The 24,758-nt window shown below is 41.9% G+C and overlaps 2 protein-coding genes across 3 annotated transcripts; one reads left to right on the top strand and one right to left on the bottom strand.

Moving 5' to 3' along the window:
- Positions 1-881: 881 nt before the first annotated feature.
- On the top strand, positions 882-17,045 carry iqcb1 (IQ motif containing B1). Of its 2 annotated transcripts, none has more exons than XM_061683970.1 (14): positions 882-1,791; positions 5,947-6,115; positions 6,248-6,365; positions 6,443-6,518; positions 6,644-6,743; positions 7,633-7,799; positions 8,448-8,542; positions 8,612-8,730; positions 9,495-9,561; positions 9,656-9,731; positions 12,344-12,504; positions 12,594-12,704; positions 12,987-13,143; positions 15,500-17,045. In XM_061683970.1, exons 1-14 carry the CDS (start codon positions 1,689-1,691, stop codon positions 15,700-15,702), a joined length of 1,722 nt encoding a protein of 573 aa, XP_061539954.1. In that variant the 5' UTR covers positions 882-1,688; the 3' UTR covers positions 15,703-17,045. The 2 variants fall into 2 exon arrangements, with proteins under 2 accessions (XP_061539954.1, XP_061539945.1); XM_061683961.1 differs by having other exon boundaries at positions 12,594-12,731.
- Positions 17,046-21,467: 4,422 nt separating this feature from the next.
- On the bottom strand, positions 21,468-22,887 carry pomca (proopiomelanocortin a). The gene is made up of 3 exons (XM_061693189.1): positions 22,836-22,887; positions 22,095-22,215; positions 21,468-22,011 (listed from the first exon to the last, which is right to left on the bottom strand). The coding sequence occupies exons 1-3, from the start codon at positions 22,856-22,858 to the stop codon at positions 21,550-21,552; spliced, it is 606 nt and encodes a 201-aa protein (XP_061549173.1). The 5' UTR covers positions 22,859-22,887; the 3' UTR covers positions 21,468-21,549.
- Positions 22,888-24,758: the final 1,871 nt, after the last annotated feature.

The raw sequence follows: 24,758 nt of genomic DNA, 5'->3' as shown, positions 1-24,758 counted from the left end.
TCATTCTACTAACACAGTAGTAGAAAAAACATCAATAGTAAGACATTTATTCTACTAGTGCGCTGAATGTCTTACTAGTGAGGGTAAAGCGCTTACTACTGCAGTATGTGAACAATTCAATGCACCAGTAGAGCGACTAGGGCGCAGTAGTAAAACAACTATATGTTACAAGTGAGGCAAAACTGCACAAGTTGACAACTGCAAGCTACAAGTACTACTTGTGACATAAAGTTCTACTATTATGATTAATCAGTTTATTCTATTATTATTAATCAGTTTATTCTAGTTTGCATGTAGTGCTTCACTAGTGTGTTGATGTCAACTAGTGCTTAGTTCTGCCCTAGTCATTTTACTAGTGCACTGAGTTGTTTTAGTAGTGAGGACCAAGAGCGTACAAGTAGACAATTCAGCGACAGTGACATACTGTAAGATTCTACTGGTTAAGATCTCGCTCTCCATGAGAAGTACTAGTAGTACGCAGACATCAACTAGAGTAATTTTGACTTACTAGTAACATGTAGTTTTTTTTGTAGTATGCCCTAGTCATTCTACTAGTGTGCCCTAGTTGTTCTAGTGCACAGAAATTTTACACAGTAGCGGAAGGTAGTCGTGGAAAAAATATCAGTTGTAAGACAATCGTTCTATGAGTATGCCAAATTCTCTTACTAGTGGGGACAAAGAGCGTACTAGTACATGAGCGCACTAGTAGGACATCAAATAAATGCTTAAACGACTTGCCATATCGACAAGCTCTACCGTTTCACTTCATTTAAGTGCACGTGTGCTATGTGAATACCATACACAATCGTTGAAACATATAATTTAATGCAAATAAATAGTACATCGTGAGTTCAATCAAATATTACCTGATGGGTGTTCAGAGGTGGCGACATACCCGTGACCTTTCCTGCTATTTATATATATATTTTTTTATTATTCGAAAGGGTAGAATTTGTTTTCAAGTATTCGGTTACCGAACCAGCTGGCAATTGCGTATCTGCAGTATCAGATTTTATACTTATTATGTAAAATAATAATAATAATGATAAATCTACCTTATCCCAAATACCCTGCTGAGTCTTCTTAAAAAGTGGATCCTCTGGTCTATTTTTGAACAGATACTTTCTACTTGCATGTGACACTTAATCTCTATATAAATTTGCACTTCCAGATATTTATAGGCGGTGACGTTATTTTCTTTATCGAAATGAGTCTCCTATTAACTTGAGATCCACAATGATTTGTTTTGTTTTCTTGGTAAAGTATTTAATTTTTAAATGATGTTCATCGCACCGCTCTCAAAATTTTAGTAGATAGTAGATGGTCAACTAACATTATTCGGAACACTTTTTGCCCTTCTCTCCTTTGATCACGTCGTGAAGCTAGATACCGACGTCATCACGGAGCGCCACAAAGCAAGCCAAGATAGATACTAGGCGCAGGATGATGACGTCCTTCGTTTAGTTCAGTTGATCAGCAAACGGCGCAACTAATGAGTCAAAAGGCTCTTTTAAAGAGCGTTTACCTGCAAATAGGATGTCATTTGTGGTCGCTAATGGCTTGTTAAAAGGGTGCTTATTTATGAGGACATAAACCTACTTTGTTCCGTGAAGAGGTGAATGTTTCTTGTGCGTTTAGCGTAAGGTCTGTAGGAAAGCTTATATCACTTTGTAGACGCTCTAGCTCTGATGGAGCAGCATGAGGAGGCTGTAATGCGCCTGAAGCAACAAGTGGAGGACACAAGTCTGAGTCCCGCTGACAGAATCAACCTGCTGAATGATACTTTAAAGCGTGAGATCTTTTCTGTTTCTCTCTGATTCACTGAATTATTATTATTTTTTTTTAAAGTAACCAGAAGTTGGCAAAGTAACCAAAACTGTTTCTCAAGTAAAAGTGCCGTTACTTTAGAATAATATGACTCAAGTAAAAATAAAAAAATAGTCTTCCAAATAATTGCTGTAATACAGGTGTCACAAACCTTTTTGAAACTGAGAACTACTTCTTGGGTACTGATTAATACGGCGGGCTTGTAGTTTGATACACATTTCTAAAATAACTAATCTGCTCAAATTACGTTTAATGTGTTACTATATCTTATTAATAATTGGTTATATTAATTTATGTAAGGCACTGATCATGTTAATGATTTCTCACAATAATTAGGAAATTGATAAATGTCAATATACAACACTTATTTTTATACATCTCTGCCAGTGTTTACCATTTCAAATAATCATTTCTAGAAAATCACAATATGCCATCACTGGTGAGCTATATTTTGAACAGGCCCGCAGGCTACTCATGTGGTGCACAGGGATACCTGCTGCCCACGGGCTCCACTTTGGTGACCTTGTTCTAGTAAGAGTAAGTATTTATTAAAAAAACTACTCAAGTAATGAGTACCTGGTGATTAACTCGATCCATCCATTTTCTGCACTGCTTATCCTCACAAGGGTAGCGGGCGTGCTGGAGCCTATCCCAGCTATCTTTGGGCGAGAGGTGGGGTACACCCTGAACTGGTCGCCAGCCAATTGCAGGACACGTATAAACAAACAACCATTCACAGTCACATTCACACCTGCGGGCAATTTAGAGTCTTCAATTAACCTACCATGCTTGTTTTTGGGATGTGCAAGGAAACCAACTGGTTACCACATCTGCCTCACAGTTCTGAGGACCGGGGTTCAAATCCCGGCCTCGCCTGTGTGGAGTTTGCATGTTCTCCCCGTGCCTGCGTGGGTTTTCTCCGGGCACTCCGGTTTCCTCCCACATCCCAATAACATCCATGGTAGGTTGATTGAAGACTCGAAATTGCCTGTAGGTGTGAATGTGTGCGCAAATGGTTGTTATATTTGCTCTGCGATTAGCTGGCAACCAGTTCAGGGTGTACCGTGCCTCTCGACAGAAGATAGCTGGGATAGGCTCCAGCACGCCCGTGACCCTTGTGAGGATAAAGCGGTACAGAAAATGGATGGATGGATGTTAACCATGCATGACATAGCTCTTCTTTTTTGTAGTCTGTAAGGTTCAGGTGAGTTGAATGTGAGGCCTGGGGTGTCCTTCTGCCTCTTCTGGCTGCAATTCGCACGCTGTTGCTTCTGCCATGGTTCACGTAAATTTGTCCCTTTACTTCTGTGTGCGGCCACAGAGACTGTGTGCGATCGTGACTGCCAGGCTCTGTTTGATTGATGAAATGGAGTAAAATGTTAGAGGTTACGTTGAACTCGTTAAATAGAGCACCTGAAGCACCTCTTGCTGAAAAACCAAAACAAATAGATAGTGCAAGCAATAATAGGTAAAAATAAATTTAGGAGACTGAATGTAGCTCACTATTGAGGAGTAAAAGTAGAATTTGTTGTTAACAAAATCCATCCATCCATCCATTTTCTGAGCCGCTTCTCCTCACTAGGGTCGCAGGCATGCTGGAGCAGGAGGCGGGGTACACCCTGAACTGGTTGCCAGCCAATCGCAGGGCACATAGAAACAAACAACCATTCGCACTCACATTCACACCTACGGGAAATTTAGAGTCTTCAATTAACCTAGCATGTTTTTGGGATGTGGGAGGAAACCGGAGTGCCCGGAGAAAACCCATGCAGGCACGGGGAGAACATGGAAACTCCACACAGGCGGGATTGAACCCCGGTCCTCAGAACTGTGAGGCAGACGCTCTAACCAGCCGACCACCGTGCCGCTGTTAACAAAAATACTATTAAAAAAAAAAAGTTCCATTAAAACTACCCTGACAAGTACAATTCATCCAAAATTTTACATAAATAAATGTAACAGAACAAATGTCACTCCCCATCTTTGGCTGTTACTGTGATCCCATTTAATTTAATCACATTTGAATTTATTTTATGGAGAATGTGCATTAATCAATATCAAAAGACATGAACAGATGCTTGCACCAGATTTAGCATAAAATCTAATTTCCATCTGTAACCTAGAACATAACATATAGCAAACAAACAAAGCAAAAAACAAACATTAGACCTCCAAATTTGGGTACACAACACTAACACATACTTATAAAATCTACAATATAAATGCATTGTACAATCCCAATTCCAATGAAGTTGGGACGTTGTGTTAAACATAAAAACAGAATACAATGATTTGCAAATCATGTTCAACCTATATTTAATTGAATACACTACAAAGATGAGCTATTTAATGTTCAAACTGTTAAACTTTGTTTTTAGCAAATAATCATTAACTTAGAATTTTATGGCTGCACCAAACAAACACCTGTTTGGAACATCCCAAAAACAAACAAACACCTGTTTGGAACATCCCAAAGGTAAACAGGCTAATTGGGAACAGGTGGGTCCCATGACTGGGTATAAAAGGAGCTTCCCTGATTGCTCAGTCATTCACAAGCAAATATGGGGCGAGGTTCACCTCTTTGTGAACAAATGCGTGAGAAAATAGTCGAACAGTTTAAGGACAATGTTCCTCAACGTATAATTGCAAGGATTTTAGGGATTTCATCATCTATGGTCCAGAGAATCTGGAGAAATGTAAGCAGCAAGGCCAGAAACCAACATTGAATGCCCGTGACCTTCAATCCCTCAGGCGGCACTGCATCAAAAACCGACATCAATGTGTAAAGGATATCACCACATGGGCTAAGGAACACTTCAGAAAACCAATCAATGCCAGTAAATACAGTTCGGTGCTACATCCGTAAGTGCAACTTGAAACTCTACTATGCAAAGCACAAGTCATTTATCAACAACACCCAGAAACGTCGCCGGCTTCTCTGGGCCCGAGCTCATCTAAGATGGACTGATGCAAAGTGGAAAAGTGTTCTGTAGTCCGACGAGTCCACATTTCAAATTGTTTTTGGAAATTGTGGACTTTGTGTCCTCCGGGCCAAAGAGGAAAAGAACCATCCGGACTGTTATGGACGCAAAGTTGAAAAGGCAGCATCTGTAATGGTATGGGGCTGTGTTCGTGCCAATGGCATGGGTAAATTACACATCGGTGAAGGCACCATTAATGCTGAAAGGTACATACAGGTTTTGGAGAAACATATGCTGCCATCCAAGCAACATCTTTTTCATGGAAGCCTTGTTTATTTCAGCAAAACAATGCCAAACCACATTCTGCATTTGTTACAACAGCGTGGCTTCGTAGTTAAGGAGTGCGGGTACTAGACTGGCCTGCCTGCAGTCCAGACCTGTCTCCCATTGAAAATGTGTGGCACATTATGAAGCGTAAAAACGATAACGGAGACCCCGGACTGTTGAACAGCTGAAGCTGTACATCAAGCAAAAATGGTAAAGAATTCCACCTACAAAGCTTCAACAATTAGTGTCCTAGGTTCCCAAACCTTTATTGAATGTTTTTAAAAGAAAAGCTGATCTAACACAGTGGTAAACATGACCCTGTCCCAGCTTTTTTGGAACGTGTTGTCGACATAAAATTCTAAGTTCATGATTATTTACTAAAAACAATGAAGTTTATCAGTTTGAACATTAAATATCATGTCTTTGTAATGTATTCAAATAAATATAGGTTGAACATGATTTGCAAATCATTGTATTCTGTTTTTATTTATGTTTAACACAACATCCGTTGAAGATGATTTGCAAATCATTGTTGTTGTTGTTTTTATTTATGTTTAACACAACATCACAACTTCATTGGAATTGGGGTTGTAGATAAAATTATCAAAACATACAGTGCAAGGATAGTAACAATGTCAAAAGTCCAAATGAAAAATACCAAGTTCACAGTGTGAGAACGACACTCTTACATGTTAAATTTAAAATAAACCTTATAGCTGCTGATATGCTAGGTGAGGATGTAGGCTCTGCCATTGTTTGGACCTGCATTTACCATAATTTCAGATTCATTTATTTATTTATTTAGTTTATTCTTATTAAGTTGGAATAGTCCAGGAAGGAAAAAGTAAATGGAATCTTTCATCAATCCCAGGGTTTCTGAACATGGCAGCGGCCCCGAAGGACAGCGGTATGCTGACGAGATTCAAGTCGCTTTTATATCAGAGCGGCATCCTGAGCCACTGTGTCACCCTTCTCACTCTGGATCTCCAAAAACTGCAAAGCAACTGCAAAGCCGCCGTCACACTGGCATCTCTCACAAGGCACGTGCCAGACCACAGGCCAACAAACTTTCTCTGTTCTTAAATTTTGTACATCTGTTGTTTTTCAATATAAAATACTGTATGAGGTTGTTGCCCTGATTTAACTTTCTGTCTGTCTGCTTGTCGCTTAAGTTCCTGTTGTGTGGGGGTGGAGCCTGGTGAACTGTCAGAGAACTTTCATAGGCTGTTCCTCCCATCAGTCATGGATGGCCTTCTGTCATTGGCCAGTCGTCTTGCGAGGCGAGCAGAGGTGAGATAGCGAGCCGACATGCTTACCTACCAGTCGTGCAGAACGTCAAGATGTCTAACTGGCTTGTGCGCTTTCAGTGTGTGTCTCTCTTTAGGAAGGTGATGGACTCGGTCAGCTGGCTTCTGCGAGCACACGCACAGCTCACCACGCAAGGTTGGTGTCCTCCTCTTTTTTGGCAATTGCCATAATGATATCCAGATCCAAACCATTCATTTATAACTGTCCAAAAATGATAATGAGAACTGCAATTGAAACTTGAAATACTTGTATGTTCTCAGTTCTCAGCTCTTCCTACTATGCGCTCATTCAGGGCTGTGATGAGGTCACCATGTCACTGCTCTTTGTTCAGATGTGGATTAATTTATGTACAGCTAGCAGGTAACACACACACAACATACATTGAACTCAGTTTATTGCGCGTCATCTATGACTGTTTGCCGGAATTGCGAGTTACTTGGTAATAATAGCTTGGCCAATTTCTAGCGCAACTACATCGTTCAGTTAGCAATCAAGCCATGCATACCACTAGAACAATGTATTTTCCCTAAAGTGTTTTGTGCTATTTGGACTAGTGTCTCTATTGTGAACACTAGTGGCTAGCCTAGTACTTATTAGCCACTAGTGGGCTCGTGGTCCGGCGTTTTCTTCGTCCAATACTCCACAGCCTCGCTCCATGCGACGCACGTAGATCGACACAACTGAGACACTAAAGGGAAATGTAACCGTTTATTACATCCGCTAGCCCGCAAGGGCACGAGTTGGCGAGCTAAGGAGCTCGCTTCACCATGGTGGGGTCATCCAAAACGTCTGCGCTTCTTTTGGAGTTGTGTGTGGGTCTCTCCACATACAGAGACACGGGAATGTTAACCGTTTATTAACCACAACTAGTAACCACAGCAGTGCAGGTTATTCAGCCAGTAGCTGACTACAGACACTTGAGCAGATAGCGTACGAGTGAACGTATTTGATTGACAGGTGAAGGGTTTTCTCCACCACCTTCAGAGTACACGGCCACACAGTCATGCAGCTCGAGGGCAGGCCTTATTTTTCTTATCAGAACCATCTTTTACATTCATGGTGTTGTTTTATTCGTTCGAATTTGGCAGGCTTTTAAAAAACACTCTGTGGTATATCAAAAAGAAATTTTTTTGGCTTCTTTGGTGCATCTTTAAAAATTGGTGATATCATAGGAGTTGATTGTAGTAACAACTTCGTCTTTTATTCTCAAAGATTGCCAGCTAAAAGACCTTCCTCCTTGTGTGTACAGGGACTTTCTCTCCAGTTTAAGTGATGATGCCATCCTGTTGCTGCTCAATGAGGTTGTTGGCCAATTTGCTGTGACCTCTGATGCCTCACTGGGCGGAGCATCTGTCAGACTGATCCTCCACATGGCCAATCAACTGCCGCTTCAGCCCTTTCTCTTCAACTTCAAAGGTTAGGTGACAATCTATTAGGAAATCTCATTTGTTTATTTGCAACCTGTTCGGTTCTCGATCCTCGCTCCTCTGTTTACGTTGTTAGCTCCTCCCACCAGAGAACGCGTAAAATTCTCTCCTTGATGTCACACAATCACTTTTGTTGTTCACTTATTACAATAACACGTCTAGTTTATGGATTATTTATTTAGGGATTAAATATAACTCAAATATCCTCAAGTATTATGTGAGATGCAAAAACAGTATAGAATCATCAAAGCTTTTTTATTTTCTTGTGGGCAAATCCATTTGACAAAATTACATCTTTATTGTTATAGACTTCCATTTCGTAGTAACCATGAGCCAGTGTCATTAAGTCATTTCAGTATTAAATACCGCCACAAATAACCCAGCAAAATATGCATGTTTAAACTAAAATAATCAGGGAATGACAAAAGCAAGTCCTTTCTTTGTTTACACGTTTTTACATGTCACTGTCAAGAGGCTAAAGGTCTTTGGTAAAGGTTGCTTGGAGACTGTAGACAAATGCTCTAATTCTAATTTGTCACTCTGCAGTCCAGTATGATCTGTGAGGTTAGAAGAGGTCACTGTTGTAAGAGAAAACATTGATTGAAAAAGAAAAAGAAATATCTGTATGTCTTTGCAGGTTTGGACAGCCTATTAGACAAAGACTGGCGAGGACGGGGCTTTGACCAAGAAGTAGATCAGCTGATTGCACTCACACAGTGTCGGGAAATCCTTGTAAGTCACGGGAGTCACCCTGTCTGTCCACCTACTGTCTGTCATTGCTATCACCCTTCTCTCATATAGCCTTCTGTCGACCGTGTGAGAGCAGCGTGTGTGATTCAGGCAGCCTGGAAATCCTATCTGACCAGACGAAGACTGAAGTGTCTCAGTGGAGTGGTTTCCATGCTGCAGCGTCGCTTCAGGTGCGTCACATAATTAAAGGTAGCGTTGAACAATATGGCCTTAAAATAAAATGAGATTTTTTGTTATTGTTTTTGTTTTTGCCCTAAAATCCAATTAGAAATCATTAGAAAGGACATGACAATGACATTATTCGAAGCAAGTGTTTGCTTTTTGTTCATTTCTCCTGATGCCAAACAAGCTTTGAGGCAGGTATTTTTTTCCTGCTGCATTAACTAGCACAGAAGTTCTGAAGTAGAGAGAATAAACAATCTGAACAGATAATGTGAAAATAAGGATCTCTTGGAAAAATGTCCCTTTTGTCAAAACATGTTAACACGTTCCTTAATACATTAACATTCTCAATGTTCCAACAATTTATGTCATAAATCAAACTGCTGATCTCTCATAGTCTTTTTGCATGTAGAGTTGTACAGGTGAGGTAGGGCAACCATCGCAAAATATGTGTAGCTCGGAAGGACATATCTGGTCAAAAGTTTCCGACGTGGATAAATTACATCTTTGGCAACGTTTGAAGGGGAATCATGTCTTTGGCAATTTTCAGTGCAATCAACTCTGTGATTGGCTTCCACGGGGCTCATTTCTTTACATACATAAAACAATTTGAAACAGGTTCCACTCATGTTCTCGGGAATTAAAGTTGTTGTAGAAAAAAAATAAAAATAGTCGCTCGAAGGGTTGGAAAAATCGCAAAATTTAGCAACCAAATCACAGAGTTGGCGACACTGACTAAGCTTTTGTGTGCGTGTGCGTGTGTGTGTGTCAGGGCTCTCAGAAGACAACAGCAACAGCAGAGGGATGCACAGCGGTGGCAAGAGGAGTTGAATTTTCAGGTTAAAACATAGCGGTCGCTTAGCATACATCTACACCACCTACCACCCAAGATAACTGTGTGTGCGCACGCGTGTGCATTGTGTGTTCGTTCAGGTGTGTTTGCAGCGTCAACAGGCAAGGAGAAAGTTCCACCAGAAACAGAGAGAATTGCTGCAGCTTCTACCGCCTGGTATACTTGCACAATCACGCATAAACACACACACACACCAGAAGTGGAGTGACGCAAAAAAAATATTTTGGAGAGGGGAAGTAAAAATAAACAACTGAAATAATGTGGCTACACAAGTGTGCTCTTAAAACCGGGTTGTGGCTTTGTACAGAATTACCCAATCGCATTCAAACTTGTGTTAAACGGGACTCAGTACATAACTGCCACTGTTTAAAGTACCTCTGATTAATCAGCTGTTCTAGTAGGCTCTTCTTGACATTTTTTTTTTCCCTTTCTAGCAGAAGCCAGAACGTTTTGTGCTAACACTGACTGCTATTTCAAACTGTTTTTTTAAAAAGCCTCAAAGCATGATGCTGCCACAACATATCTTTTAAAATTGTGACCCAAAAGTTTCATCGTACCAAAACACATGTTCACATTTGTGTGTAGGACATTTTGTTAAAATGGTAAAATCTAGGTTGAACTTTTTGGCCATGATCCCAAAAGGTAAATTTGATGCAAACACAACACTGCTTATCACCAAAAGAACAAACACAGCAAAGCATGATGGTGGCAGCATCATGGTTTAGGGCTGTTTTTCTTCAGCAGACAAGGTGAAGGGAATTATGAACAGTTCAAAATAGCAGTCAGTGTTAGCACAAAAAAAGTCAGGAAAATCTGATAGAGTAACTGAATTTTATTTGGGCTTAAAAAGAGGCACTTTAAATGGTGGTAGGTTGGTGCTGACTCCCATCGAACATCAATTTGGTCTTTTTTTTATATCACAAAAACCTGGCATTTGAACAGGGGTGTGTAGACTTTTTATATTTACTGTATGTCTCAAATTTAAATGTCCAAATCAAGCAAGTTGAGTCAAGTCATTAAACAGGTCTTAAGTGAAATCATGCAATCTTTCTCTGTCGCAACATTTACATAAGCCATTTTGAACTCCGAATCTGTACTTAATGTTAGTAAGCTGTACTAATCCACTCACGTTTTTTAAATGATTCCAAAACCAGTCTTTGTATTGTCTATTATTTTGTTTTCTCAATAAATGACATGAAACTTAGTTGATGTTTATCCTCCTATCGGTGAGATAAACTGTGACGTTAACATAGCTTACCTGTCTGTGGGATTTATAGTGATGGATAAAGTCAGATGTTGTAATTTTGTTTCCCATTCTTCTGTCATTCTTTTGCGATTTGATCAAAGACATAATCCTTGACTCTAAATGTAATAGTGTTCGGAGTTCCCTCGATGATACTTGCTTCATGAGGCGGCCTCATTGCATACTGATAAAAAAAAATTCGCAAGCAAAGATGGGGCGACGTTCACCTCTTTGTGAAGAAGTGCGTGAGAAAATATTCGAACAGTTTAAGGACAATGTTCCTCAATGTACAATTGCAAGGAATTTAGGGATTTCATTATCTACGGTCTATATCATCATCAAAAGGTTCAGAGAATCTGGAGAAATCACTGCATGTAAGCAGCAAGGCCGAAAACCAACATTGAATGCCCGTGACCTTCAATCCTTCAGGCGGCACTGCATCAAAAACCGACCAAACAATATATTTTCCCCCAAACTTTCACGATAACATTTTTTGTTTAAATGTCATTGATAAATTATATATAAATTAATAAATAATGTATAAATTCTGGGATGGTAATCAAACATGAGCACACCTGTGTAATGTATTCTCATTTACTAAATAAAAGTAGGGCTGCAATAAGTCCAGGTAAATACAACCCCAATTCCAATGAAGTTGTGACGTTGTGTTAAACATAAATAAAAACACAATACAATTATTTGCAAATCATGTTCAACTTATATTTAATTGAATACACTACAAAGACAAGATATTTAAACATATGCTGCCATCCAAGCAACGTCTTTTTCATGGACGCCCCTGGTTATTTGAGCAAGACAATGCCAAACCACATTCTGCACGTGTTACAAATGTGTGGCTTTGTAGTAAAAGAGTGGGGGCACTAGACTGGCCTGCCTGCAGTCCAGACCTGTCTCCCATTGAAAATGTGTAGCGCATTAGCGTAAAATATGATAACGGAGACCCCGGACTGTTGAACAGCTGAAGCTGTACATCAAGCAAGAATAGGAAATAATTCCACCTACACAGCTTCAACAATTACTGTCCTCAGTTCCCAAATGTTTATTGAATGTTGTTAAAAGAAAAGGTGCTGTAACACAGTGGTAAACATGACCCAGTCCCAGCTTTTTTGGAACCTGTTGCAGCCATAAAATTCCAAGTTAATGATTATTTGCTAAAAACAATAACATTTTATCAGTTTGAAAATTAAATATCTTGTCTTTGTAGTGTATTCAATTAAATATAGGTTGAACATGATTTGCAAATCATTGTATTCTTTTTTTAATTTATGTTTAACACAATGTCCCAACTTCATTGGAATTAGGGTTATAATTCAAAGCAAAGTCAAATCAAGTATCATGAATTCCAAGTCAAAGTCGAGTCTTTCATAAGATTTAGCCAAGCAACTTTCAAATCCTAAATTGTGTGAATTAGGTGAGGTCTGCCTCGACTCAAGTCATGTGACTAAAGTCCCCCACCTCTGACACAGACACACACACACACACTGTAACGTCTCTTCATTTCCAGACCGGGTGCAGCCGTACCTGCTAGAATGCCAGGTCCGTGCAGCCGTGTTGATCCAGAGCGCCTGGAGAGGGTTTCTAGCCAGACGACGCATTGACTCGCAGCGAGATTCATTGAGACTCGAACACGCTCAGCACCATGCAGCCAAGACCCTGCAGCGAGCCGTACGTACTGTATATGTTCAACTGCCGTCAAACCTCATTTGAACCAAAATTGAATGCTTGCTCGTGTCTGACTGACTCCTCCGTTCCAGGTCCGTCGCTTTCTCCAAGAACGCCAAGTGGCAAAGGTCTTAGCCTCTGGACCTTGTTGGATTGGCCATCAGGGTTTGACAGATAGCAGGAGGGCAGTGTTGAAAAGACAGGTGGAGGAATACATCAGTTTACATCCTGTAAGGCACTTAACCTTGAATTACTTACACGCAGGTTCACTGTACAGATATCTGTTGTCTGTTATAGGGAGTAAAAGTAAGAAGTTGTCAGAAAAATAATCAAGTAAAATGCAGATACCTAAAGAATCTGATTACAAACAGTTCTGCATCAGTACTACTGCACGCTAATGTGCGTGTGCGTGAGTGTGTGTGTGTGTGTGTGTGTGTGTGTGTGTGTGTGTGTGTGTGTGTGTGTGTGTGTGTGTGTGTGTGTAGTCAAGTCGGGTGAGTCGTCAACAGTGTGAACAACTCCATAATGACGTGCAGTGGCGGTTGCAGGCGCTTCTGCAACAGGCAGTACGACAGAAGAGGGAGGAGCAGAAAATTGAGTCCCTGTTGGCTCACACTCACACTCAGCTGGATCTACTCAAAGGTTGATTTTCCTCTTTTGTGATTGGCTCATTGTTTGAATTTAATGTGCTGATGTCAGGACATATCCATCATGGCATCTGTTTGACTTCAACATTTTATCATGTCAGTGTTAAATGTTTCGCAAGTCATTGATGGTGTAGTTGTTCACTCGCCTGACTTCCATTCAGGCAGCATGGGTTCAGTTCCCACTTAGTGACAACGTCAGTAGGCGGGTTTACTTGGAGCCTCTTATTCCGATTAGAATCGGTTTAGAAGCCCAGACCAAATGAAAATGCTCCATACAAACACCTCATTTGGAATAAACAGGCCGAATCTGAATGGGATTTGATTCGGATTCACAGGGTTGGAATATTCCTCTTGCCAAACCGATCAGTAGTACATTTTTGTTATGTAAACCATCAATTGTAATTGTGTCGGGCTGTGCTCTGTCTGCGCATGCTCCGTCTTGGCATCAGTGTCTCGGCGACGTCATCGTTTATGCACTTGGAAACATGGTGGTCGTTGACGTAGATGTTTTTAACTACTTGTTTTTATCAAGTTATTGCTTGAGTAAAAGTGTAAAAACAATGGCAATTACTGTGCTGAATAGATGACTGACGTCCATCTTGATGATGTTTACATCGAACTGCGTGTTTCACGTTTGTGCAACGGCTGTTCCGATTAAACATGTGTCACATGTATACACCAGATCGGTGTATACATGTGAAACAAACAAATTCAATTCAATGAAAATTTACTGTAAGTGAATGTGAAATTTGCTGTTGCTGTTCCACTTGGTAAGTGCCACTCTCATATCAGAGGAATGGACTTCGTTGTGAAAATTCACAACAAAAACTCTTCCTTTGTGTTATTTCTACAATCCTCAAAAAGGGTTCATAGGTAAGAGTAGGGCGGCACGGTGGCCGACTGGTAAGAGCGTCAGCCTCACAGTTCTGAAGACCCGGGTTCAATCCCCGGCCCCGACTGTGTGGAGTTTGCATGTTCTCCCCGTGCCTGCGTGGGTTTTCTCCGGGCACTCCGGTTTCCTCCCACATCCCAAAAACATGCACGTTAATTGAAAACGCTAAATTGCCCGTAGGTGTGAATGTGAGTGCGAATGGTTGTCTGTTTGTATGTGCCCTGCGATTGGCTGGCAACCAGTTCTGGGTGTACCCCGCCTCCTGCCTGATGACAGCTGGGATAGGCTCCAGCACGCCCGCGACCCTAGTGAGGATAAGCGACTCAGAAAATGGATGGATGGATGGAGGTAAGAGTAGATTTTTTTTGTCTGATGCCACAGCAATGCTATCAACTCAAATGTGTCGTTGAAATGTGAAAGATAGTTTAAAAAAAAAAAAAAGAACAAAGCATTTCAATTTGAGGCAAAGCGCTGCAATGGTAAACGCCCACCTTGATGCAGTGTTGCGTTTTGAATGGCATGAACACTGAATTCAAAATGCAGTGTAAAAAGATTTTTACGGATAAAATGGGCTTTTTGTGAAAAGAAACATGTCAAGCGGAACAGTGACATTGATGTGGTTTTTTTTTACCCACAAACTATAAAACAACAAAAGCAAGACTGAGAAGGAGGGGCTTTTGGATGGCAAAATAAGGTATTTGCTTGCATACAACGAAGAAACGCACTGTGAGTGATGCAGACTCACCCCACAGCTAAACTTTGTCAGTGGCTTTTTTTTTTTTTTTTTTAAATGGCATTCGCCATTCACTCCATGTACTGCATCATCTTTTCTCATAATCGCGACACACATTTACTACCGAACAAGACACATACGCTGTTTACACTATACATATACTGTACGTACTCTGCTCGACTGTCAGATGCCTAAACCTGTCCAACTTCCACTGTGTTGGCATTTCTCTCTGTCATAATCTACTTTAAAAGCGGAGCTACGCCGCCTAATCTTTATCTTCTACTCAAAAGCTGTCCTGATCTCAAATCCAAAGCGATTGAATGGCACCATTTACGGTGATCTGTTAGTCATTCCAGTGGTTTACAAACCTGAGTTTCACGGACATGCTGGGTGAGACCCTCCTCCACCCATTGAAAAACTTGACGCATAGATTCATTGATGGACATAAACGGTTGAATTCCAGTTGACGAATATAAATGTCAACACCAGTGAATCAGTTAGTTAAAAATGGAACGAATGAATAATACACAGATTGTGAATGGTAATCTATCTTCATATGTGCCCTGAGATTGTCTGCCGACCAATCAATGGTGTAGTCTGCCTTTCGCCCAATGTCAGATGGGATAAGATCCAGCTCACCCGTGACCTTGAACAGGATGGCTGGATAGATGCGAAGGAAGGTCTTGCCTTGAGCCAACACAGGATTTTCTCACTCTTCCTTTGCAGATGCCCCATCCCTCTCGGCTGTCATGGCGACCGATATCAAGTCCTTCCTGAGCCCTTCTGGTACCATTGCCACTCGGGGCCGTGACGCCCACAATGCCAGGCTACAGGCGCACAGGCTGCCCTGGTGGAGAACTTTGGGGGAGACGGCTTCAGTACTCAATCCAAAGGAGGAGATGGAGCTTGGTGGAGAAGTCAGGAGCTGATGAACTGTCAAATTGAACCATCACAGTGGTTACTGTTAGGCTTTACACGATCAGGATTTTTGGGGCTGATCATCGGGTTTAAAAACCCGATAACCGATCCGATCACAAGATGGAGGAATGTGTCTATTTAAATGACCTGTTAATGTACTGTATATACTTGTTTACTTAATTGCTCAAAAAAATATATTTACAATAAATAATGTATCTTTGTTCCTCTATTTATGCCAGTGAGGCTTTGTGACGGACAGAACTAATGAATGGTCTTCTATTAGATGACAGGAAGTAAATACAGTAATTAATATATCCACCTTTTGTGACATTTTTGTTTGTTGGTGTGCCGTGAGATTTGTCAATTGTAGAATATGTTCCTTGGCTCCATAACGGTTGGATCAGCAGTGATGCTCTAGTCAGATCGTGTATTCTAATCAGTCAGGTCAAACTAACATTACATGACAAAAATAATGGGTGCTAACTTACTGTAATTAAGTTACTTATTTTTAATTAAATTACTTCACCCACACCGCAACTTTAGAGCATGATTCGACAGAACGGTGGCATGTTTACGTGCAACCGTTAGCTAGCACTAGCTTGTCAGGCTACATAACGTTTTTGTTGCCTGCTTCTCCGACGTATCTTATTAAAAGTACGTGAACATATCTCAAGCAAGCGAACGTCCTCTTCTGTCCTGAGCACTGGTGACAACCAACACGTTTTTCCCCATTTTGTCCTTATAATACAGTCGAGCCGGCTCGCTCCAGTCTTGTTGTCGTCGCCACGGTAACGAGTGTATCCGGTCGCATTTGAGTTGACAAGATAAAGCCCAATGATCGTAAAAAATTGTGCTGTGCTACATTTAAGCCAGATGTAATGAGACACACATCTTTCAAAAAACGTGATGCGGTGGTGTCGGAATACAAGATTTTATTACAGTAGCCTGAGTCTGACAGTGCAATCGTGAAAGAGCAAATTTGTCTTGTAGTATGATTCTGGCATTACGTGTTGTCTGTCCCACACCACTGACGTTTTTAAAATTATTATTATTGTTTTTTTAAAATAACTTAATTGGCTGTCAGATGTTTACAGTACTACGCCAAAAGAAACACGTCAAGGCTAAAAATAAACCAGCTTTTGGATTCAAATATACTGTGCACGCGGCGATGTGGAGTTGTCTTTTGCAGAGCCATTGATCGGATCGGCGAATTATGACATTAAAGCCGATCAGCATAAAATGCTAAATATCGGCCGATACCGATCAGCCCAATCAAATCGGTGCAAAGTCTAGTTACTGTGTACTGTACCTGTAAATTGACTTTGTCATATGAAATTCTGTTGTGCTGATAAATAAATGTACTATTTTTTGCATTTCGAGTCTGTTTTGATTACACTAATATGTTTATAATTAAGTCTCAACTAAATGAAGTGCTTTGTGGGTGTGAGAGTAAAATGTAGTAGTGTGTGACAGCATTCAGTATGATGTGAGAAGATTGCAATATACAATGATTATCCCCCTTCTTAAATTCTTACATTTGTACAGTTTCCAGATCATCAAAACATGTAAATATCAGACAAATATAACCCAAGTGAAGTTAAAATTCGTTTTTTTAGATGGTGATTTAATTGTTTAAGGAAAAAAAACCTATTCCCTTACCTGGTCTTGTGTGGAAAAAGTAACGCCCCCCCAAAACCTAATAACTGCGCAGGCCATCCTCAGCAGCAACAACTGAAATCAAGTGTTTTCTATAACTGGCAATGAGTCTTTCACATCTCTGTGGAGGTATTTTGGCCCACTCTTCCTTGCAGAATTGTTTGAATTCAGCAAAAATGGAGGGTTTTCAAGCATTAACAGCCACTGCATTTCAATTGGATTCATGTCTGGACTTTGACTTCGCCACTCCAAAGCCTTCATTTGTTTTTTTAAAGCCATTCAGAAGTTGACTTGCTGGTGTGTTTTGGATCATTATCCTGCTGAGACCCAAGTGCGCTTCGGCTTGAGGTCACAAACTGATGGCTGAACTTTTCTGTTAAAGAGGAGAATGAATGGATCCACCAATCACAGCAAGTTGTCCAGGTCCTGAAGGAGCTAAGCAGCCCAAGACCATCACATTACCACCACCATGTTTGATGGTCGGTATGATGTTCTTTTTCTGAAATGCTGTGCTACATTTAAGCCAGATGTAATGAGACACACATCTTTCAAAAAACTCAACTTTCATCTCGTCAGTCATTATAATATTCTCTCTTTTTAATTTTTTTTTTTTGCAAAAGTAATACAAGCCTTTATGTTCTTTTTAGTCACTTGTGGTTTTCGCCTTGGAACTTTGCCATGGATACGATTTTTGCCCAGTCTTCTTTATTGTGTAATAAACACTGACCTTAACTGAGGCAAGGGAAGCCTGCAGTTCTTTAGAAGTTGCCCTGAGTTCCGTTTTGGCCTCCTGGCTGAGTCATTGCTGTTCTCTTGGGGTAATTTCTGTAGGCTGGCCACTCCTGGCAAGGTTCGCCACTGTTCCATGTGAGGATAATGGCTCTCACTATGGTTTGCTGGAATCCTAAAGGTTTATAAATGGCTTTTGTAACCCTTTCCAGACTGGTAGATGTCAATTACATTATTTCTTCTTTCTTTCTTTCTTTGGCCTGTGTCATTTTGGTGCAGCTTTTTTTTAAATATCTTTTGTCTGACTTGATTTTGTCGGGACAGATTCTGTTTAAGTAATGTCTTGATTGAAGAGGTCTGGAGCTAATTTGGCTTGGGTGTGATCAGTGAAAAGTAATCAAGAATTGTGATTAGCCACAATTCCAGTAATTCATGATTTATCAAGGGGGGTAATTACATTTGCAAACAGGTCCCAGTAACAGAATATATATATATATATTCCTAAATACATGAAATCAACATTTATAAATGGTATTTTAAGTTCTCTTGGGTTATATTTCTCTGATGTTTACCTTTGTTTCATGATCTTAAACAAAGTGGGGAAAGGATCCCCTTCCCATGAGCTCATCACCTGTGGTAGGGGCAAAGGGGGTCGGGTGTGTAGTGAGCTGGGTAGAGACTGAAGGTGGGGATCTTAGCGGTCTGATCCCCGGCTACAGAACCTGGCTCTAGGAATGTGGAATGTCACCTCTCTGGCAGAGAAAGAGCCCAAGGTGGTGTGCGAGGTTGACAAATTCCGACTCTATATAGTCTGCCTCACCAATACACACAGCTCGGGCTCCGGTACCAGTCCTCTTGAGAGGGCTTGGACTCTTTTGCACTCTGGAGCTGCCCACAGTGAGAGGCGCTGAGCAGGTGTGGACATACTTATTCCCTCTTGACTCGGTGCCTGCAGGTTGAGGTTTACCCTGATGGACAAGAGGATAGCTTCTCTCTGCCTTGGGGTGGGGGGTTGGGTCCTGAGTGTTGTTTGTGCCTATGCACTAAACAGCATTTCTGAGTACCCACACTTTTTGGAGTACTTGGAGGGGTGCTGGAGAGCGCCCCCGCTGGGGACTCCCTCATTCTGCTGGGGGACTTCAGCGCTCACGTGAGCAATGACAATGAGACTTGGAGGGGCGTGATTGAAAGGAACGTCCCCCCGAACAGAACCCGAGTGGTGCTGTGTAATTGGACGTATGTGCTCGTCATGGATTTTCCATAGCGAACACCATGTTCAGACATAAGGGTGTCTACATTTGCACTTGGCACCAGGACACCCTAGGCCGCAGTTTGATGATCGAGTTTGTGGTAATGTTATCAGACTTACGGCCGTATGTCTTGATGCAGGTGAAGAGAGGGGCGGAGCTATCAACCGATCACCACCGAGTGGTGAGTTGGCTCCAATGGTGGGATAGATGCTGGTCTGACCTGACAGACTCAAATGTATTGTGAGTGTCTGTTGGGAACGTCTGGCAGGGTCCTCTGGCAGAAGGAGCGTCAACCTTCACCGCCGACAGAACTTCGCCCACGTCCCGGGGGAGGCGGGCGACATTGAGTCCGAGTAGACCATGTTCCATGCCTCAATGTTTGAGGTTGCCGACCGGAGCTGTGTCCGTAAGGTTGTCGTGCCTGTTGTGGCGACAATCCCCAACCCGTTGGTGGACACCAGCAGTAAGGGATACTGTCAAGTTGAAGAAGGAGTCCCATCGGTCCTTTTTGGCCTGTGAAACTCCGGAGGCAGCTCAGGGGTACCGGCTGGCCAAGTGGACCACAGCTTTGGTGGTTGCCGAGGCAAAAACAAGGGTGTGGGGGGAGTTCGGGGAGGCCATGGAGAATGACTTCCGGACAGCTTTGATGAAACGTTTGGAACGGTTCACAGCCGAGTGTGAAGCGGTTGGGATGAAAATCTGCAACTCCAAATCTGAGGCCATGGTCATCAGTTGGAAAAGGGCGGAGTTCCCTCGCTGGGTCAAGGAGTCAAGTGGAGGAGTTCAAGTATTTCGGGGTCGTGCTCATGAGTGAGGAAAGAATGGAGCGGGAGAGTGACAGCCGGATCGGTGCAGCGTCTGCAGTGATGCGGATTCTGTATCGGCCTATCGTGGTGAAGAAGGAGCTGAGCCGAAAAGCAAAGCTCTCGATTTACCGGTCGAGCTACATTCCTACCCTCACCTATGGTCACGAGTTGTGGGTCGTGACTGAAAGGACAAGATCGCAGATACAAGCAGCTGAAATGAATTTCCTCTGCAGGGTGTCCGGGCTGTCCCTTAGAGATAGGGTGAGAAGCTCGGTCATCCGGGAGGGGCTGAAGTCGAGCCACTGCTCCACCGCATTGAGAGGAGCCAGATGAGGTGCATTGGTTAGGATCTGGTTAGGATGCCTCCCGGACGCCTCCCTGGTGAGGCCCCGGAGACGACCCAGGACACGCTGGAGAGAATCCCCCTGGAAGAGCCTGGACGAAGTGGCTAGGGAGAGGGAAGTCTGGGCTTCCCTGCTTAAGCTGCTGCCCGTGCGACCCAATCTCGGATAAGCGGAGGAAAATAGATGGATGGTTGTGAGAGGATTTCATTTGTGCACCGAAGTGGCAGAACTGGGGTGGACTGGCGGGCACGTGCAACCTCCCGCCACCCACACACACGTTTTACCCAAAGTTCCTCTTTTTTACCACAAGTGCCCCCTCTCTGTACTGCGACAAGCGCCCTCAGAGCTGCAAAACGTATCCTCAGAGCGGCCCAAAGACCCCTCATAGCGGACATAAGTGTCCCTGAAAACGTGCGATCAGCATACAGATCCTTAAGCTTTGTTTTTTCAGAAAGTCCTATCAGGGTGACTTTAGGAGCAAAAATTTCCACCGAGCGCACTAGTCTGAATCTCCTTACCCATCTTTGCACTGGCGTAAGCATTGACCTGATCACTGACCTTATAGCAAACGGTGCCGTGTTTCAGCTGTCCATCCACCCATAAAGCTAAAGGAGTGTGTTCAGTCAAAATAAATGTGTGATTTATCTGCCTTAATACGCGATTATTGCGATAATGTTTTTCTGATTACTCATATGTATGAACAAATTATTTTTTACAGCCCTGTGGGTGTGGTAGAGTATTTTAGTTGTGAGCTTTTCAGTTGTGTGTGAGCTAAAATATTAGGTTATGTGTGTGTGTGTGTGTGTGTGACAGCATTTCAGTAGAGAGAGCGTTTCAGCGTGTGAACACGTTTAAGTAGGTGTTTATGTTTGTCAGTAGTAAATGTGAGAGCATTTCAGGAGTGTTTCACAGTGTTTTGGGATCTGTATGAAATTCAAATGAGCAGACTGAAACAGTTTTGTTTGCAAGAACTTTGTTTTCATGTCATCAATATTTACAGTCAGAAGTGGTTCAAACACGCTTTCATGGTTTGGTCAGTGACTCAACTCTTTGCTGAGCGCCTGTGCAAAACACTACTTATGCGTTTGTCCATCTTTGTTGATGACGTTCTTGAGAAGCGTGACCAGGGATCTCTGCTTGGTCTCATCCCACCCCTTCATGAAGCCACCGTAGCGTTTATTGGCAGGTGGGCTGCTCCAGCGAAAGTGCTTCATCTTGTAGGAGTCGCCTTTCTTCTGGACGCCATCCTTCTCCATCACCTCATTTTCCTCCGTTCCTGCCGGCAACTCATTGATTAAATCGCGCCTCATCTCTCCTGGGAAAACTTCACTCGACTCCTCCTCCACATCGTTGGACATGTACACTTTAATGGGGCGCCGTTTTCGGCCTACGGGCTTCCCCCAGCGGAAATGCTCCATGGAGTAAGAGCGCTTGGCAGGGGCAGAGGTGTCAGAGTCGGGCAGAAGGGGAGGCTGAAGTGGAGCGGTGTCAGGGTTCAGGTCACTGAGGTCGGTGTGACAGAGTTGCAGACACTCCTGAAGTGAAGTAACATAAATACAAATAAGTTAGGTTGCACTGAGGCAGGATGTTCTATGGGGAGGCTGCAGTCGTGTTTTACCATCATGCTTGTTGAGTCCAACTCCTGACAGGCCGCATGTTCCCAACACTGACTGGCGGCTCCTCTGGCCACACCCACAATCACCACAGTCACCAACAGCCATGCAGGACACATCATCCTGCTAATTGAGTAAACGCACGCACATACGCACACATGGATATATATACATGGAAACATCATAACTCATCGGGAGTGATATTAGTCGTTTTTTAAAATTGTCATTATTGAACACATACAATAACGAATAAACACAAGATGAAAGGTGGGAAAAAACAATGTACGTATTCAATAGGGGTAGGAAGAAGTAATAAAAAAAAAAAAAAACTTATCAGGTCCTACCCCTAATTCTGAATACAGATTTGACAATATATTTGATGATAGTAATTAAATAGGAAGCTAATCATATACAGTATACTCTAAGTATCCAAAAATAACAGGTCCATCTAAAATAATCACAACATTCAAGCTAACATTGCCAACTGCTTCGTTGTGATCAGTTTCATTTATTCATTTATTTATTGCTTATACCTGATTTGCGTATTTATTTATCACTCTTATTTTAAACATTTTAAACAGAGTAAGAGAGCTACGTTTTCAGTTCATTATCTTAATCATTGCACGAGTTAACTCCTAAAACGGAGACACATCTCTGTTTTACATTTGTTCTTGTGTTAGATTTTTTAAATACACCTGTTCCCCTCAGATTATCACAAAAATTAATTGATCAAAATTAAGTCTTACCTCTCAACTGTCTTTGTCTTCATTCTCTGATGATTGCTGGGTTCTTGTATCGTCTTGGATCAACCCACTTTTTATATTGTCTGCCAGGGCCACATACACATTGACACACACACACGCCCACGCATACGAATGACATCATCACAAGCCATTCATAACTTTTCTCCTCCAGCCTTTCTTTGACAAATATTTGCTGATTAATTGACCATGTGACAAAAGCGTCACTCCTGGGCGACAATCACGGAAGCCACACACGTTAGGGAAAAAAAAAACAATTCGCTTTTGTGTGGTAAATGTCAAACATCGGGTTCTGTAGATTAACACCAGGCTGGTATGTCGTCAGTGGGATTCTAACCTGCAGACTGAGGTGTATGGTTACACGCCTGCACACCTGCTGCACAGGCGTCCTTTTGTTTGCAGGCTCAGCATCGTTCAATAAGATTCTCTACGGCTCTGTAGGCTTCCACACGACCTGGGATTGTACTGTACTTTGCTACTGAGATTTTAAAATTCACTCTGAAATCCAAAGGTTTTAGACATCCGAGAGGTGCTTTTTACAATTCACACACATTTCTCTCAATTTTTTTTTTCTTTTTCTCTCTCTTAAAGTGACCTTTGACCCTTGGCTGGTTTGGTTTGAACATTTATTTTGAACATTAAAACAGTGCCCCCCCCCCCCCCCCAAAAAAAAATACATAAAAAAAAAAAAAAAAGAACAATCAACAATAGACAATGAAAAGAGAGAAAGTCTACTTTACAGACACTGTAAAGTAGACTTTACACCAATTTTATCGGGCTGATTGGTATCGGCTGATATTTAGCATTTTATGCTGATCGGCTGATCGGCTTTGATGTCATAATTCGCAGATCCGATCAATGACGTCATTGATCGGCTCTGCAAAAGACATCCGCCATCGTGCACAGTATATTTTAATCCAAAAATGGTTTATTTTTAGCCTTGTCGCGCGTCTTTTGACGTACTATTGGAAATATCTGACAGCCAATAAAGTTATTAAAAAAAAAAAAACATGTGGAATAGACAACACGTCTGAGACCAACAACACTTCATGCCCAGATCAGATTACAAGACAAATTTGCTCTTTCACGGTTGCACTTTCAGACTACTGCAATAAAATCTTGTATTCCGATACCACCGCATCCCGTTTTTTACAATCATTGGGCTTTATCCTGTCAACGCAAATGCGACCGGATACACTTGTTACCTTGGCGACGACGACAAGAGTGGAGCGCGCCAACTTTGTATTATAAGGACAAAATGGGAAAAAACATGTTGGTGGTCACCGGTGCTCAGGACAGGAGAGGACGTTCGTTTAAGGCTTGCTTGAGGTATGTTCCCATACTTTGAATACGATACGGCTCGCAAGCGGGCAACAAAACGTTATGTAGCCTAGCAAGCTAGCGGTAGCACGAACGGTTGGACGTAAACATGCCGCCGTTCTGTCGAATCATGCTCTAACGTTTCGGTGTGGGTGAAGTAATTTAATTAAAAATAAAGTAATTTAATTACAGTAAGTTAGCACCCATTATTTCTGTCATGTAATGTTGGTTTGACCTGACTGATTAGAATGCACGATCTGACTAGAGCATCACTGCTGATCCAAGCTTTATGGAGCCCAGGAACACATTTTACAATTGACAAATCTCACAGCACACCAACAAACAAAAATGTCACAAAAACTGGACACATCAATTACTGTATGTACTTCCTGCCATCTAATAGAAGACCATTTATCATTTGTTCTGTCTGTCACTATGCCTCACTGGCATAAATAGATGAACAAAGATACATTATTTCTTGTAAATAGAATTTTTTTGAACAATTATGTACACAAGTATATACAGTAAATGAACAGGTCATTTAAATAGACACATTCCTCCATCTTGTGATCGGATCGGTGATCGGTT

The sequence above is a fragment of the Phycodurus eques genome, chromosome 1 (assembly GCF_024500275.1).
Source record: "Phycodurus eques isolate BA_2022a chromosome 1, UOR_Pequ_1.1, whole genome shotgun sequence".
NCBI lineage: Eukaryota > Metazoa > Chordata > Actinopteri > Syngnathiformes > Syngnathidae > Phycodurus > Phycodurus eques.
Note: the sequence above shows the minus strand (reverse complement) of the source record. Positions and strands in the feature narration are given on the sequence as shown.

Bases quoted from the DNA above. Each gene is read 5' to 3' on its own strand.
- iqcb1 (XM_061683961.1), top strand. From the start codon at position 1,689: ATGGAGCAGCATGAGGAGGCTGTAATGCGCCTGAAGCAACAAGTGGAG. The intron at 6,116-6,247 runs GCACGTGCCAGA...TTGTCGCTTAAG, and splicing joins ACACTGGCATCTCTCACAAG to TTCCTGTTGTGTGGGGGTGG. The intron at 6,366-6,442 runs GTGAGATAGCGA...GTGCGCTTTCAG, and splicing joins GTCTTGCGAGGCGAGCAGAG to TGTGTGTCTCTCTTTAGGAA.
- pomca (XM_061693189.1), bottom strand. From the start codon at position 22,858: ATGAAGACAAAGACAGTTGAGAG. The intron at 22,216-22,835 runs GTAAGACTTAAT...TTACTCAATTAG, and splicing joins AAGACAAAGACAGTTGAGAG to CAGGATGATGTGTCCTGCAT. The intron at 22,012-22,094 runs GTAAAACACGAC...ACTTCACTTCAG, and splicing joins TGGACTCAACAAGCATGATG to GAGTGTCTGCAACTCTGTCA.